We start from the raw sequence: 18663 nt of genomic DNA, 5'->3' as shown, positions 1-18663 counted from the left end.
AAAAATAAATAAACATTACAAATTTTTTTAAATGAGCTATTGGGACTTCACTAAGATAACCTTCTTCACAGCAAAGGAAACAATCAACACAACTAAAACAACCTATGGAATGAGAGAAGATAATTGCAAATGACATATCTGATAAAGGGTTTGTATCCAAAATCTATAAAGAACTTATCAAATTCAACACCCCAAAAAATAAATAATTCAGTTAATAAATGGGTCAAAGACATGAACAGGTATTTTTCCAAAGACATCCAGATGACTAAGAGACACATGAAAAAATTCATCATCAGGGAAATACAAATCAAAACCATGATGAAATACCACCTCACACCTGTATGAATGGCTAAAATTAACATCACAGGAAATAACAGATGTTAGCAAGGATGCAGAGAAAGGGGAACCCTCTTACATTGTCGGTGGGGAATGCAAACTGGTGCAGCCGTTCTAGAAAACACTATGGACATTCTTCAAAAAGTTAAAAATAGAACTGCCCTACCACTCAGCAATTAAACTACTAGGTATTTACCCAAAGGACACTAAAATATGATTCGAAAGAATACATGCACCCTGATGTTTATAGCAGCATTATCAACAAGAGCCAAAGTATGGAAAGAGCCTAAATATCCATCAATGGATAAATGGATAAAGATGTGTTATACATAGGGGCACCTGGGTGGCTCAGTCAGTTGAGCATCCAACTTTGGCTTAGGTCATGATCTCATATCTTGTGAGTTCAAGCCCCACATTGGGCTCTGTGTTGACAGCTCAGAGCCTGGAGCCTGCTTTGGATTCTGTCTCTATCTCTCTCTTCCCCTCCCCTGCTCATGCTCTGTCTTTCTCTATCTCTCTCAAATATAAATAAACATTAAAAAAAATTTTTTTAAAGATGTGGTATATATATTGTGTATACACAATAGAATATTATATACGTGTATTGTATATACGTATATATTATAAATGTGTAATATTATATATGTGTATATATACACAATAGAATATTACTCAGCCATCAAAAAGAATGATTATATATGTAATATTTTATATATTTATATATTATATATATTAAGTATATATGTAATATTATATATGTGTATATATACCAATAGAATATTATTCAGCCATCAAAAAGAATGAAATATTATATATAATATTATGTGTATATTATATGTATGTATATATTATATACATGTATATATACATGTATATACTATATACTACATATATACATGTGTATATACTATATACTATGTGTATATATATATATATATATGAAATATTGTCATTTGCAAATGTATTATGCTAAACAAAATAAGTCAGTCAGAAAGACAAATACCATATGATTTCACTGATATGTGGAATTTAAGAAACAAAACAGATGAACATATGGGAAGGGAAAAAAGAAAGGAAGAAAGAGGGAAGAAAACCATAAGAGACTCTTAACTATAGAGAACAAACTGAGGGTTAATGGAGGGAGGTGGGTGGGCAATGGGCTTAATGGGTGATAGGTATTAAGGAGGGCACTTGTTGTGATGAGCCCTGGTTGTTATATGTAAGTGATAAATCACTAAATAGATAACTGTAATAGCCAGCTTTGTATCTAATCAGGAATTTGAATGTTTAGCTAAACCCCCAACACACACAAATCCAGGCCTGTAAATACCCTGCCAAACATTTAAGGGAACAGTGTTAGCAATTCTATATCATCTCCTCCAAAAAAGTTGAAGAGGAGTGTATACTTCTGTACTCATCCTATGAGTACAGCAAAAAAAAAAAAAAAGACATTACAAGAAAGTAAACTGTACATCAATTTCCGTAATGTACACAGACACAAAAATTCTATACAAAATATTAACAAGAAGCCATTTGAGCTGATATCTGGTGAACAGGAGGGCACATTGTGCTGGCTATTTGTGCATTTTACCAAGTAAGTCATGTTGTTTTCCAATCTGGGCACTTGTCAGACTGATACATCCTGGCCCCTGTGACTGGTGGGGCCTGGTGACAATCAGGATGACAAAATATGAACAGAGGCATCCTGTGTCAGTCAATAAAGGGGTGGAACAAGTGGTTCTACTTTGATGACCAAAAGCTCAGGGCCTGAGAACTGATGACAAGCAGGGTACTACCAGCCTTCAGTAGTAATGAAGTGAAAGGGAGCAGGGCGGGGGGGGGGGGGGCGCGGGGACAGAGCTTTGCAATTCATTTAGATTTTGGAGTTACTTCTTTACTTCAGCATAACCAAGCCTGTTCTGACAAATGCTCTGAATGCCATCACAGACCTGCTGAACCCAAATCTCTACAATAGGGCTTGGGAATCTGTAGTAATAACAAGCATTCTAAGGGTACCTTGGTGTCTCAGTCAGTTAAGCGTCCAACTGTTGGTTTTATCTCAGGTCATGGTCTCACAGTTCATGAGATGAAGCCCTGCATTGGGCTCTGCACTGATACCCTGCTTGGGATTCTCTCTCTCCTCTCTCTCTGTCCCTCCCAACTCTCAAAAATAAATAAATAAACTCAAAAAATAAGCATTCTAAAATTGGAGAGCCCTATGCCCCATGGTGGCCCAGAGCATTTGTCCTGACACTGCATATCTCACTCTGTGCTGATTTACATATTGTCATGGCATTGACATGGGGCTTTAGCATCACGCAGATCCCAATTATCCCCACTCCTTCCCTCAAAGCTTTTCTTAACCCCTTACTCAGGAAGAGTGGAAGAGTTGATTATACAGATCTGTTTCCTATACTTCTAAATCCATGTATCCTAAGTTCATGTCAAGATAGTTTTCTCCAGAAGAGCTTACTAACAGCACCGAATTCCTGGGGGTGGGCCTGGTAATCTAAATATATAACAATTGTTCTCAGGTCATTCTGATCATCAGGATGGTTGGGAGAAATCTAGCATAACTGAATAAGATAACTGTCTGACTCTCCATTGAGGTACAGCTGTGCCCACACACTCATCCATTGGGATCACAGTTTCCTTAGCTCTCTCTTGGTGCAATCCTTTCCATCAGAAAACTAAAATTAATATCAAATTATCTCATTTTACATATACTAGTTGATGATAAAACATTCTAAACATCTCTAACTGGTCATTATACGTTGAACTGTGTTTTCCCCAAAACGCATGTGTTGAAGTGTTAATCCCCAATACCTTAGAATGTGACCTTATTTGAAAATAGTGTTATTGCAGGTGTAATTAATTAAGGTGAGGTCATTAGTGTGGCCACAAATCTAAGATGACTGGTATCCTTATTAATGGGGAAATATGGATATAGACACACACAGGGAGAATGCCACAGGAACATGAATCTGGCCATCTAAGCCAAGGGGAGAGGCCTGGAACACATCCTTACTCAGAACCAACCAACCTTATAGGCACATTGATTTTGGACTTCCAGCCTCCAGAACTGTGAGGAAATAAGCCATCCTTTAGCTTACTAAATCATCTTAGCATCTGTGGAAATAAATCATCTGTTGTTTAAGCCACTCGTCTATGGTACTTTGTTACATCAGTCCTAGAAAAACAATACATTGGTCAATGGCAAAAGTTGATCAAGGTATCCTAGTGCCAGAAATATCTTTTTTTAAAAGCCAATTTTGATTAATTTTTTTCAAAACAGGAAAGGAATGGGATCATGTGTAGTTGTCCTCTCCATTATAAAGCTGTAAGAGGACAGAAGGATCTGGGATTCTTTTTTCTTAATAAAGGCACATACCTTGCTCTGTAGACCACAAGAGATGAGGCATTATCAATGCTATCAAGAAAATACAGTCCTTGGAGCCAACATGGCAGAACAGCATGGAAGTTTTTTGTGTGTCTCACGTCCATGAAATACAGCCAGACCAACGCTAAACCATTTTGCACACCTATAAAACTGATCAGAGGATTAACACAACAATCTACACAAGCTGAACCACACAATTCAGCAGAAAGAGAAAAAATTCATTTTTATTTTCAATTTCTATTAAAAATACTTTTCTTTATTTTTTTACTATATTTTTTATTTTTGTGTAAATTTTTTCAAATTCTATTTTCTTCCATCATTTTATTTTAGTATTCTTCAGGGTATTCACTTTTTCAAATTTTCAAATGATTTCCTTTTTCATTTTTGTCTTTTTTGTTTCTTTTCTTTTTCTTGAATACAGAAAGAGAAAGAAATCATTTTTATTTTTAATTTGTATTAAAAATATTTTTCTTTAATTTTTTTCTGCTCTATTCTTTATTTTTTTATTTTTATTTTATGTAAATTTTTATTTTATGTAAATATATGTAAATTTATGTAAAAATTATGTAAATTTTATGTAAATTTATATTTATTTTATGTAAATTTTTTCATATTCTGTTTTACTCCCATCATTTCAATTTAGTCTACTTCAGTGTATTCATTTTTTCAAATTTTCAAACAATTTCCTTTTTTTTTCTTTTTCCCCCTTTTTTTCTCTAATCTATCAAGCCACTTTCAACATCCAGAACAAAACACACCTATCATCTAGCATCATTTATTCGATTTTTGTGTGTGTGTGTTTATTTTGTTAATTTTAATATTTTTTATTTTAATATTTTTATTTTAATTTTTTCTACCTCATTAGTTCCTTTTCTCCCTTAAAAATGATGAAACGAAAGAATTCACACCAAAAGAAAGAGCAGGAAGAAATGACAGGGAATAACCAACACAGATATAAGCAAGATGTCAGAACCAGAATTTAGAATCACGATAATAAGAAGGCTAGCTGGACTCGAAAATAGATTAGAATCCCTGTATGCAGAGATGAAAGAAGTAAAAACTGGTCAGGATGAAATAAAAAATGCTACAACTGAGCTGCAATCACAGATGGATGCCATGACGGCAAGGATGGATAAGGCAGAACAGAGAATCAGCAATATAGAGGAAAAACTTATGGAGAATAATGAAGCAGGAAAAAAAGAGGGAGATTATCGCAAAAGAGCATGATTTAAGAATTAGAGAAATCTGGGGCACCTGGGTGGCTCAACTGGCTAACCATTTGACTTCAGCACAGGTCATGATCTCACTGTTTGTGGGTTCAAGCCACGTGTCAGGCTCTGTGCTGACAGTTCAGAGCCTGGACCCTGCTTTGGATTCTCCGTCTCCATCTCTCTCTGCTCCTCCCCCACTCACACTCTGTTTCTCTCTCTCAAAAATAAATATTTAAAAAATTGAAAAAAAGAATTAGAGAAATCAGTGACTCGTTAAAAAGGAACAATATCAGAATCATAGGGGTCCCAGAAGAGGAAGAGACATAAATAGGGTAGAAGGGTTATGTGAGCAAATCATAGCAGAAAACTTTCCTAGCCTGGGGAAAGACACAGACATCAAAATCCAGGAAGCACAGAGGACTCCCATTACATTCAACAAAAACCGACCAAAAACAAACAAAAACCAACAAGGCATATCGTACTCAAATTCACAAAATACTCAGGCAAGGAGAGAATCATAAAAGCAGCAAGGGGGAAAAAAGTCCCTAACCTACAAGGGAACACAAATCAGGTTTGAAGCAGACCTATCCACAGAAACTTGGCAGGCCAGAAAGGAGTGGCAGGATATATTCAATGTGCTGAATCAGAAAAATATGCAGCCAAGAATTCTTTATGCAGCAAGGCTGTCGTTCAAAATAGAAGGAGAGATAAAAAGTTTCCCAGACAAAACAAAATTAAAGGATTTTGGGACCACTAAACCAACCCTGCAAGAAATTTTAAGGGGGACTCTCTGAGGGAAGAAAAGATGAAAAAATACATACATACATACATACATACATACACACATACATAAATAAATACCAAAAGCAACAAAACTTAGAAAGGACCAGGGAACATCGCCAGAAACTCCAACTGTACAAGCAACATAATGGCAATAAATTCGTATCTTTCAGTACTCACTCTAAACAGCAATGGACTCAATGCTCCAATCAAAAGACATAGGGTAACAGAATGGAAAAGAAAACAGGATCCATACTATATGCTGTTTACAAGAGACACTTTAGGCCTAGAGACACCTTCAGATTGAAAGTACAGGGATGGAGAACCATCTATCATGCTAATGGCCAACAAAAGAAAGACAGAGTAGCCATACTTACATCACAAAGTCTAGACTTTAAAATAAAGACTGTATCAAGAGATGCAGAAGGGCATTATATCATAATTAAGAGGTCTATCCACCAAGAAGACCTAACAATTGTAAACATTTATGTGACAAATGTGGGAGTACCCAAATATATAAATCAATTAATCACAAACATAAAGAAACTCATCGACAGTAACACCATAATAGTAGGAGACTTCAACACACCACTCACAGCAATGGATCATCTAATCAAAAAATCAACAAGGAAACAATGGCTTTGAATGACACACTGGACCAGATGGACTTAACAGATATATTTAGAACATTTCATCCTAAAGCAGCAGAATATACATTCTTCTCTAGTGCACATGGAATGTTCTCCAGAAAGATCACACACTGGGACACAAATCAGCCCTCAGCAAGTACAAAAAGATCGAGATCATACCGTGCATATGTTCAGACCACAGTGCTATGAAACTTGAAACCAACCACAAGAAAAAATTTGGAATGGTAACAAATACTTGGAGACGAAACAACATCCTACTAAAGAATGAATGGGCTAACCAAGAAGTTAAAGAGGAAATTAAAAAGCATATGGGAGCCAAAGAAAATGATAACACCACAACCCAAAACCTCTGGGACGCAGCAAAGACGGTCATAAGAGGAAAGTATATAGTAATCCAGGCCTTCCTAAAGAAGGAAGAAAGATCTCAGATACACAACGTAACCTTATGCCTTAAAGAGCTGGAAAAAGAACAGCAAATAAAACCCAAGATCAGCAGAAGACAGGAAATAATAAAGATTAGAGCAGAAATTAATGCTATGGAAACAAAACAAACAGTAGGACAGATCAATGACCAAACGCTGGTTCTTTGAGAGAATAAAAAAATTGATAAACCACTAGCCAGTTTGATCAAAAAGAAAAAGGAAAGGACCTAAATAAATAAAATCAAGAATGAAAGAGGAGAGATCACAACCAACACAGAAGAAATTAAAAACAAGAAAAAGATAATATTAGAGCAATTATATGCCAACAAAATGGACAATCTGGAAGAAATGGACAAATTCCTAGAAACATATACACTACCAAAACTTAAACAGGAAGAAATAGAAAATTTGTACAGACACATAACCAGTAAGGAAGTCAAATTAGTAATCAAAAATCTCCCAAAAAACAAGAGTTCATGGCCAGATGGCTTTCCAGGGGAATTCTACCAAACATTTAAGGAAAAGTTAACACTTATTCTCCTGAAGCTGTTCCAAAAAATAGAAATGGAAGGAAAACTTCCAAACTCTTTCTATGAAGCCAGCATTACCCTGATTCTAAAACCAGACAGAGACCCGACTAAATAGGAGAATTATAGACCAATTTCCCCAATGAATATGCATGCAAAAATCCTCTACAACATACTAGCCAACCTTCAAAAAATTATTCACCATGACCAAGTGGGATTTATACCTGGGATGCAGGGCTGGTTCAATATCCACAAAACAATTAATGTGATTCATCACATCAGTAAAAGAAAGGACAAGAACCATATGATCCTCTCAATAGATGCAGAAAAAGCATTTGACAAAATACACCATCCTTTCTTGATTAAAAACCCTCAAGAAAGTATCGATAGAAGATCATAAAAGCCACATACAAATGACTCAACGCTAATGTCATCCTCCATAGGGAAAAACTGAGAGTTTCCCCCTAAGGTCAGGAACAAGACAGGGATGTCCACTCTCTCCACGGTTATTCAACATAGTACTGGAAGTCTTAGCCTCTGCAATTAGACAACACAAAGAAATAAAAGGCATACAAATCGGCCAGGAGGAGGTCAAACTTTCACTCTTCGCAGAAGACATGATACTTTATATGGAAAACCCAAAAGATTCCACCAAAAAACTGCTAGAACTGATTCATGAATTCAACAAAGTTGCAGGATATAAAATCAATGCACAGAAATCAGTTGCATTCCTATTCACCGACAATGAAGCAACAGAAAGAGAAATCAAGGAATCGATGCCATTTACCATTGCACCAAAACCCATAAAATACCTAGGAATAAATCTAACCAAAGAGGTGAAAAATCTATATACTGAAAACTATAGAAAGCTTATGAAAGAAATTGAAGAAGACACAAAGAATGGAAAAAGATTCCATGCTCCTGGATACGAAGGACAAATATTGTTAAAATGGCAAAGTAGCCAAGAAATCTACATGTTCAATGCAATCCCTATCAAAATAACACCAGCATTCTTTAAAGAGATAGAACAAATAATCCTAAAATTTGTATGGAACCAGAAAAGACCCCAAATAGCCAAAGCAATCTTGAAAAAGAAAACCAAAGCAGGAGGCATCACAATCCCAGAATTCAAACTACACTACAAAGCTCTAATCATCAAGACAGTATGGTACTGGCACAAGAACAGACACTCAGATCAATGGAACAAATTAGAGAACCCAGAAATGGACCCACAAACGTATGGCCAACTGATCTTTGACAAAGCAGGAAAGAATATCCAATGGAATAAAGACAGTCTCTTCTGCAAGTGGTGCTGGGAAAACTGGACAGTGACATACAGAAGAATGAACCTGGACCATTTCTTACACCATACACAAAAATAAACTCAAAATGGATGAAAAACCTAAATGTAATACAGGAAGCCATCAAAACCCTTGAGGAGAAAGCAGGCAAAAACCTCTTTGATCTTGGCTGCAGCAAGTTCTTATTCAACACATCTCCAGAGGCAAGGGAAACAAAAGCAAAAATGAACTACTGGGACCTCACCAAAATAAAAATCTGCACAGCGAAGGAAACAATCAGCAAAACTAAAAGGCAACCTACAGAATGGGAGAAGATATTTGCAAACGACATATCAGATAAAGGGTTAGTATCCAAAATCTATAAACAACTTATCAAACTCAACACCCAAAAACCAAAGAACCCTGCGAAGAAATGGGCAAAATACATGAATAGTCACTTCTCCAAAGAAGACATTCGGATGGCCAACCAACACATGAAAAAAATGTTCAACATCACTCCTCATCAGGGAAATACAAATCAAAACCACAATGAGATATCACCTGACACCTGTCAGAATGGCTAACATTAACAACTCGGGCAACAACAGATGTTGGCAAGGATGCGGAGAAAGAGGATCTCTTCCGCATTGCTGGTGGGAATGCAAGCTGGTGCAGCCACTCTGGAAAACAGTATGCAGGTTCCTCAAAAACCTAAAACTTGAACTACCCTATGACCCTGCAATTGCACTACTAGGTATTTTTTCAAGGGATACAGGTGTGCTGTTTCAAAGGGACACATGCACCCCAATATTTATAGCAGCACTATCAACAACAGCCAAAGTATGGAAAGAGCCCAAATGTCCATTGATGGATAAATGGATAAATAAGATGTGGTATATATACACAATGGAGTATTACTCAGTAATCAAAAGGAATGAAATCTTGCCATTTGCAGCTACATGGATGGAACTGGAGGGTATTATGCTAAGAGAAATTCGTAAAAGAAAGACAAATATCAGATGATTTCACTCATATGAGGACTTTAAGAGACAAAATAGATGAACATAAGGGAAGGGAAACAAAAATAATATAAAAACAGGGAGGGGACAAAACAGAAGAGACTCTTAAATATAGAGAACAAACTGAGGGTTACTGGAGGGGTTGTAGGAGGCAGGACAGACTAAATGGGTAAGGTAAATGGGTAAGGGGCACTAAGGAATCTACTCCTGAAATCGTTGCACTATACGCTAATTTGGATGCAAATTTTTAAAAATAAAATTAAAATAAAAAAAAGGATTACATAAAAAGGGCAGTCCTATTTAGCCCCCAACACCTGTGTTTGCACCCCCCTTATCTCCAGTCCCCCATCCTAGGCTCACCCCCTATAGTTCAGGTCCTGTTGGGTGGGGCCTATGCCAATCCTAGTGCCCCATGAGCATCTGAAGCACAGGAAATGTTCCCACTTGTCCTGCACTTACATCATCTTCAGTTGGGGTTAGGCGGAGGGTCCACCCAGAATTTCTTACTGCTTGGTCATGTTTAAAGTACCATTTCTACATCCACAAGGACACTCCAATGTTTTGTGCATTTGGTCAATAAGCATTTCCTAAAATAGACATTTCTGTGTATCATTCCATTTCTCTGGAAGAGGTGGATGACTACATTTTACTAAGAACAAGCTTGTTTTATATGGATGACTCTTGAGAGGGTATATAAGATAATGTTTTCCAAACTAGAACAAAAATTGTCAAATTCTGAATACAAAAGTCATGAATGAAAGAAAGGCAAATCTGCCAAGTACAGTCACATCTGATGAGCAGGAGGGCTGGTAACAAAACCTATAGATCCTTACCTATTCATACAAAAATGGTATTTTCTTATCTTACTAAAGATAAAACCTGAAGTCCTGTACAACACAAGGACAGAGTAATAACAGGATGATAGAGCTAAATATACAATCTATGAGCTCTGTGAGGACACCACACCATCTGAAACTACAGAGAAAGAAATGCACCTTTGTTAATGTACTCCTGTCACCCAGATGTGCTCTGCTACCCAGGCAACCTGCACAATGTCCTATATTGGTCTGGCTGAGGAGAGGATGGCTATTTCCCAAATAATCTCTTGCTTCTAACATATCCTCATCAGTAATGTTCTCAATAAAACATTTACCAAAATTTTAGGTAAGAAAAATGCAAAGCCATAAGATGGTCATGAGCCCTCTTCCTGCTGCCTGGTGCCTCGCCGATACATTCTTGACTGACATGGTACATCGTCCTCTGTGTTGGATTATGTTGTCACTTTTGTAATCACATTTTTTTTAATTTTTTTAACGTTTATTTATTTTTGAGGCAGAGAGAGACAGAGCATGAACGGGGGAGGGGCAGAGAGAGAGGGAGACACAGAATCGGAAGCAGGCTCCAGGCTCTGACCATCAGCCCAGAGACCGATGCGGGGCTTGAACTCACGGACCGCGATATCATGACCTGAGCTGAAGTCGGACGCTTAACCGACTGAGCCACCCAGGCGCCCCTGTAATCACATTTAATCACAAAGTATGACATATTTGAACACTAAAGTCTCTATACTATGCTACTTATATTGTATACACGTGGTCTAATGATGTCATGGCATGCAAACTAGAAACAGAAGCCATTGCTTCCCACATTTCACTCTACAGAAAACTAAAGAGGTCCATGGATTTAAAGCCCCTGAAAGCACAGTGCATACCAGGAGGCAGAAGGGAACATATCTCAGTATGTAAGAAAACTCCTGCCTTTCTGTGGCAATTTCTTCTGGAAAAAGATAATATTATAATAGTAAACTCTAAGGCTGTATGAGGAGGTGTTCATACTCACCAACAATCTCACTGGGCTCCCTGTTATAAAGCTTTTTGTTCCAGAAAAGGAGTCTGAGGAGTGGAAAGGAGAACAGTAGAATGAGGCAAATCCCAACGAACATGTGTGCAGTAAATCCTGCGAAGTCCAGGCCCTAGAAATAGAAAAGAGGAAATGAAATGACAGATACGACTTTCCCCTGAAATAACAGATAGCACAGCTCCCTCTTCAGGGATCACCCCCCACATGAGGGATCCAGGGAGGGCATAACACCGAGACCCAGCAGGGGTAGGCACATCAGTATGGTGGATGTTAGCACAAGGGCCACAAAGTCCAGCACAACACCCAAGGAAGAACAGGTACTCTTCTTTACAATATTGAAAATGCTTAAGGTTTGTTTCTTTCATACTGATAAACCAATTCAAACCCGAAAAACAATCAACCTTAGGAGAAAACAAAAACAGGCTATCACAGACACTCTTAATCTTAACTGGGTCTACCTTCACCACACAGGACTGACACATTCTCCCAGGACAAATAAAGACTGACAGGGGCAAAACATAAAACTATGTGGCAATATTTGCCCATTTCAAGATAAACTTGTTTTTTTTTAATATTTCATTTAAATCCCTGCTATGTGAAAGAGCATCTTTGGCTGGAGAGCACAGCCCTCTACAGGGAGACCAGTGGCCATCAGGACTGAGGTGGTTCAGAGTGTCCCTACTGTCCACAAGGGGTCCAGGAAAGAACTTCTCCATCTCTTCACACTTCCTTTGCCTGTCTGCAGAACTATCTGCCATGGTCAGCTGCTGAGGATATCTCTTTGGGGATAAAATCTCCACCTGCTTAATCTGTCAAGGAACAAGTCAGCAGCATCATTGGTTGGTTTTGTCTTTCTTTTACTCAGTGCTTATACCTCAACGGTATGGTGAAGGTGATCCCTGAGCCCCCAGCATGACAGATAAAGTTGTTGTCCCCATGAAGTTGTCCATGAGAACCAACTTCTCACTGGTGAGAACTCTAGGTTTTATCTGCAGTGTCTATGGACCACTGGTGCCACAAAGAGGTTAGAAGCCCAGTGACAAAGTGCAGGTATGGGGGGCTACTCCAGGGCAGGAAGGACCACAGTAATGTGGCAGATATATGTGCTCACACAGAATGTGGGCAAGTCTCTCCACCTCGGGGTGGGGGGGTACACTCAGGGGGCTAGAGGGGCAAGTCCCAGAGAATGTAAGTGAGGACCTTGAGAGACAGTGCCCAAGACAGGGGTCAGAAAGACCACCTTCAAAAGGTCTGCATTAGGAGGAGAAATATTTACTATATTGTTGCTTATTAAAATGTATTTGTCCTTTTCACTTCTAGAAAAGATCTAAAACCACTTCTAAATTTACTAAAGATATATTATAACTAGAAGCCATTATCGATAAGGTTGTGTCAGAGTTTAGGCTTGACAGTTGTACAATAATCTGAAGTTCTTAATCTCTTACAGTTAGTTATCTGCACGTTCAGTGGTTACCCGGGAAAACAGCATTATGAACGATAGACGGAGCTGTATGAATTCATTCATACATAGACAGCAAGAAACCTACAAAGAAGTGGGACTCAAAGAATGTTTTTAATGGCCATATAAGATTTCACCACTTTTCTGGTAGTTCTTCAATAAGGATATTACCTTGGACTTGGTGTTCATCTATAGAACTCATGCCCCAAACATCTAGTTTAAAAAAAGTCCACAAAACTTTCAGGGACACCTCAAAATCTTTTAATGTCTTCTAAAATTAAAAGCAAAAAGGGTTGCTGGAGGGGAGGTGGGCAGGGAGATGGGTTAAATGGGCGATGGGTATTGACGAGGGCACTCATTGTGATGAGCACTGGGTGTTGTTTCTAAGTGATGAATCACTAAATTCTACTCCTGAAACTAATATTACACTGTATGTTAGCAAACTGGAATTTAAATAAAAACTGGGAAAAAAGCAAAAGAAGAACTTTTGAGTCAAAGAAAATGGCCTAAAATATGAATATATTTGTCTTTATACCAACACAGTCATAGAATATAATTAATATTTTTTGAAGGAAGGTGACTACTAAGGCAGAGGTATTTGTATCCTGAGTAATTCTGGGTCCTTTTTTTAACATATTAACTATAAATTTTTTGTCATGTTAGAAACTATGGGGAAATTGAAAAAAAAAAGTGAGGGGTGGATTAAAGAAAGAAAAAGACTAAGGGGGTCCTAGGAGGCCTTCACAACAAAACAATACAACTTTGAGTGGAAGTATTTGGTTGCTACCAGAGTTGTAATGGGTGGATTTATCAAGTAAGAACAATGCAGAGAGGGAAAATCGCAGCTAAAAAATTTAAGAATAATACAGGCAGATGAAATATATCACGGGATGCAAATATTTTCACTAAGCTTATTAGGTGCGTGTATCTGGGCCTACCTGCTGCTTTACGTGCCTCTGTAATTTCCTACACTCTTCTCCTTAATGTTCTTAGTAACAAAACCACCCACTATTACACTTCCATCAATACAATGCTTAAATGCAGCCCTGTCTTGCAAGGTGCTGGTTTTATTTTGTCCCCTTTAGTCTTGTTTTATACTGTTTTGGTTTGGGATCTACTTAGCTATGTTCTTATTAATTTTCCACAAAGTCCTCATTTGACAGTGGAAGTGGTCAAAATTTGAGGCATGTAAAACTATGAAAAAAGGATCCCCCTCAGAATCATATTAGAACATCCACGGCTTCATAAACTATATATATTCAAAGGGGCTATATGTATCATCTGGCAGAGTAACTCTTGGCCCACCAATATCATTTTCTAGGGGTCATGCTTTCAGGCTAACTCTGGAACAAAGTCAAAACAGTCAATTGGGTTGGAGAATGGCTTAGCTGAATTTGCTGTATGTTTTCATAAATATCATGGTGTAATTTTAAGATTGAATCATATCTGGATACTCAATAAGTAGAAGACCCCAGCTCTATAGAGTGGGTGTGATGACAGGAGGGATCTGGTGTAGTACATCCTTAATATGAGAATACATGGAGTATGTGGAGCAGAAGTCATGATATACATGGATCTGAGGAAGGTAGAAACCTCTGGAAAAGGCATAGAAATGGGTCATCCCAACACACAGAAGACAAAGCAGACCATAGAGGGCATGAGGTCTACTACAGAATGTTGACCCAAGAGGAAAGATTGTAAAAAAAAAAAAAATTAAAAAAGGCAGAACTCCAAGGCCCACAGATATTGGAGAGCCATGTGGAATCAGAAAACCCACAAAGGAAACTAAGAGGAAGTGATAGGAAAGGCAGAGCAGGAAACAGCAGAGAGTGGCAGCATCAAAGTTGTCAGCTGATGGAGTTGAAGAAAATGGTGGTGGAAGAGCAGCAAAAGAACACCCCAGCATGCATACTGCATGGTGTGAAAGCCCTGAGGAATGTCCCAGTGTACACTTCTCTGGGACACCATGGAGAAAGCCTTCCTCTGACCTATGAGATGTCATTCAGGAGCACAGAGGACATGGCTCCCCTAAACAGATTTTTCAACTGTTATTTAAAAGATAGTTAATTTTGGCCACTCTGACTGGCGTGAGGTGATACCTGAGTGTGGTTTTGATTTGTATTTCCCTGATAAGGAGCGACGCTGAACATCTTTTCATGTGCCTGTTGGCCATCTGGATGTCTTCTTTAGAGAAGTGTCTATTCATGTTTTCTTCCCATTTCTTCACTGGGTTATTTGTTTTTCGGGTGTGGAGTTTGGTGAGCTCTTTATAGATTTTAGATACTAGACCTTTGTCCGATATGTCATTTGCAAATATCTTTTCCCATTCCGTTGGTTGCCTTTTAGTTTTGTTGGTTGTTTCCTTTGCTGTGCAGAAGCTTTTTATCTTCATAAGGTCCCAGTAATTCACTTTTGCTTTTAATTCCCTTGCCTTTGGGGATGTGTCGAGTAAGAGATTGCTACGGCTGAGGTCAGAGAGGTCTTTTCCTGCTTTCTCCTCTAAGGTTCTGATGGTTTCCTGTCTCACATTTAGGTCCTTTATCCATTTTGAGTTTATTTTTGTAAATGGTGTGAGAAAGTGGTCTAGTTTCAACCTTCTGCATGTTGCTGTCCAGTTCTCCCAGCACCATTTGTTAAAGAGGCTGTCTTTTTTCCATTGGATGTTCTTTCCTGCTTTGTCAAAGATGAGTTGGCCATATGTTTGTGGGTCTAGTTCTGGGGTTTCTATTCTATTCCATTGGTCTGTGTGTCAAAATGAACAAATCAGGAGACTATAGATGCTGGAGAGGATGTGGAGAAACGGGAACCGTCTTGCACTGTTGGTGGGAATGCAAATTGGTGCAGCCGCTCTGGAAAGCAGTGTGGAGGTTCCTCAGAAAATTAAAAATAGACCTACCCTATGACCCAGCAATAGCACTGCTAGGAATCTACCCAAGGGATACAGGAGTACTGATGCATAGGGGCACTTGTACCCCAATGTTCATAGCAGCACTCTCAACAATAGCCAAATTATGGAAAGAGCCTAAATGTCCATCCACTGATGAATGGATAAAGAAATTGTGGTTTATATACACAATGGAATACTACGTGGCAATGAGAAAAAATGAAATATGGCCTTTTGTAGCAACGTGGATGGAACTGGAGAGTGTGATGCTAAGTGAAATAAGCCATACAGAGAAAGACAGATACCATATGGTTTCACTCTTATGTGGATCCTGAGAAACTTAACAGGAACCCATGGGGGAGGGGAAGGAAAAAAAAAAAAAAAAAAAAGGACGTTAGAGTGGGAGAGAGCCAAAGCATAAGAGACTGTTAAAAACTGAGAACAAACTGAGGGTTGATGGGGGGTGGGAGGGAGGGGCGGGTGGGTGATGGGTATTGAGGAGGGCACCTTTTGGGATGAGCACTGGGTGTTGTATGGAAACCAATTTGTCAATAAACTTCATATAAAAATAAATAAATAAATAAATAAATAAAAAATAAATAAAAGATAGTTAAACAGTTGTGTTCAACACTGATAAGTCTCCCTAGAACAAGCATAAAGGAGTAAATGTAACCAGCAAAGGATTACATCCCTGTTAGTCCACTGGGAGATGAAGGAACAAGGCATTATTGAAAGTCCTACTACAGTGTAGAAGGACCCTGGAAGTCTTCCCCACCTACCTGTTCAGTACTGGAAATCCCACAAACAAAGAACCATCCTAAGAGATCTGGGAGGAGTGAACAGGGTGTAGAAGGGTATGTTGGAAGAACTTTCTTCATAACTCCCTGTAACTTCTTCCTAATCCTCAGGGAATGTGGAAGAATTTTCTGATGTGACTTCTTTTACTGTTCCAAAGTCCAGTACTGTTTTTAATAACTCCTCTGAATTACATATGGAGTATTAACTTTCTTCATTAATATTTTAAAAATTAATTTCAAAATTAATTTTTATTTTATAATCTTTTTTCTTCCTAGTTCAGTTCATAAACAACCAAATAATGCAGAATAAATGTGCACACAAATGTGTGGCTGTGCTATCATTGATAATGAGGTTTAATAAATTAATCTCTGCTGAAGACACTATCCCTGGAGCAATAAGTTCATTTGTGTCTCTATACAAATAAGTATTCTTTTATCTCTGAGCTACTATAAAATAAATTAAAACCACACTTGGTTATCTACAAGAGAACATTCACCTTTCCTATGATAGACAGTTTAACCCAAAAATTCAAGGAAAGTCATTAAGTAGAAGACAAGGAACTCCATCTTCCATAAAACAAGCATAGCCCTAAAGCCATTTCCCCAGAGGATGTCATTGGGCACAAAGCTGTGTGAGAAGCCTAGGCTCAGCCTCAATGCAGAGAGGGTGCTCACCTCCACGGCCCTCTGTGAATTTTTATGAAAACCTGACATTTCTCACTTACTGTCATATTTAAACTCTGGATATTTATAACAGCATGCCAGCATGTCATGGAGGAATGTGGAACTAGTATAACAGACTGTCCCTTCAGCCTTCTATATGACTTGGTAGAGGCCCAGGACTCAGAGCCCATCTAGGGTCACATTCTACTGTTTAGCTCAGAGCATTCAGATTTAGGACTCTAAAGGAAGGCTTAAAATGATGCAGAGTTAACTCAGTTTGTGCCAAGAAAGACATCATGCTCAGGATTTTACATTAATACTAATGTGATGCTCGCCAGGGACAGCTAAGCTGTTGCATTAATTCATTAATATGTTGTCATAAGAAGAAGAAAAAAGGAGAGACAAATAAAAGAAACTGAAAGCCAAGTTCTAAAAACAATCTAATGAAATGGAGTAGCCATGCTCTTACTTGAACTATTTCTATACCTATTTTACTATAGTTTTCTATTTGAACTTTTAAGGCTTTAGCTTTTACATTTATGTCTGTGATCCACTTATGAGTTAGTTTTTAGGTAAACTGGGAAGTGTGGATTGATGTTCATTTTTCCTGCATATGAATGTCCAATTTGTTCCAGAACCATTTGTGAAAAAAAAAAACAAAACAATTCTTTCTCCACTGAACTGGCTTTCCACCTTTGTTTGTTAAAAATCATTTGTTCATCTATGTGGAGGTCTATATCCAGACTCTACTTTGTCCCATTTACCTATTTACTTTTAGTGATGCTAATACCACACTGTCTTGACTATTGTAGCTTTATAATAAATCTTGGAATTAGGTAGCACTAGCCCTCCCAATTTGTTCTTCCCATTAAGAGTTATTTTTGGACATTCTGGACACTTGAGTTTCCAAATAAATTTTAGAATCAATCTGTCAATTTCTACCAAAAACAACAAACCTGCTATGCTTTTGATAGGGATTGTATAAATCTGTAGATCAATCTGGGAAGAATTGATATGTTAACAATATTGGGTCTTCTGATCCATCAACAAAGTATCTCTTTCCATTTAATTAGATCTTTAATTACTCTATAATATTTTATAGTTTTCAGTATACAGGTGTTGCATATGTTTGGTCAGATTTACCCTAAAGTATTTTATATATCAATGCTAATTTCCAATTGTATACTGCTAGAATATAGAAAACCACTAATTTTTCTATATTGATCTTTTATTGCACACTGTCAAATTTATTATTTCTAGAAGCTTTTTTACAGATTCTTTCAGACTGTCTACATGGACAGTCGTGTCATCTGTAAGTAAAGACTTTCAATTCTTCCTTTCTGATATGGATGGTTTGTATTTCTTTTCTTATCTT

At 37.8% G+C, this 18663-nt stretch overlaps 1 protein-coding gene across 1 annotated transcript in view; it reads right to left on the bottom strand.

Annotated features, from left to right (window-relative positions):
- Positions 1-18663, bottom strand: part of OCA2 (OCA2 melanosomal transmembrane protein) — a 424483-nt gene that overhangs the window by 253853 nt on the left and 151967 nt on the right. The window contains exon 14 of the mRNA XM_047086660.1: positions 11465-11597. Coding sequence (XP_046942616.1) covers positions 11465-11597 — 133 coding nt within the window. The remainder of the gene's footprint in view (positions 1-11464; positions 11598-18663) is intronic.

This window comes from Lynx rufus, unplaced genomic scaffold (genome assembly GCF_022079265.1).
Source record: "Lynx rufus isolate CCGP_SWC_20201006 ecotype Redwood Valley unplaced genomic scaffold, mLynRuf1.p SCAF_21, whole genome shotgun sequence".
Taxonomy (NCBI): domain Eukaryota; kingdom Metazoa; phylum Chordata; class Mammalia; order Carnivora; family Felidae; genus Lynx; species Lynx rufus.
Note: the sequence above shows the minus strand (reverse complement) of the source record. Positions and strands in the feature narration are given on the sequence as shown.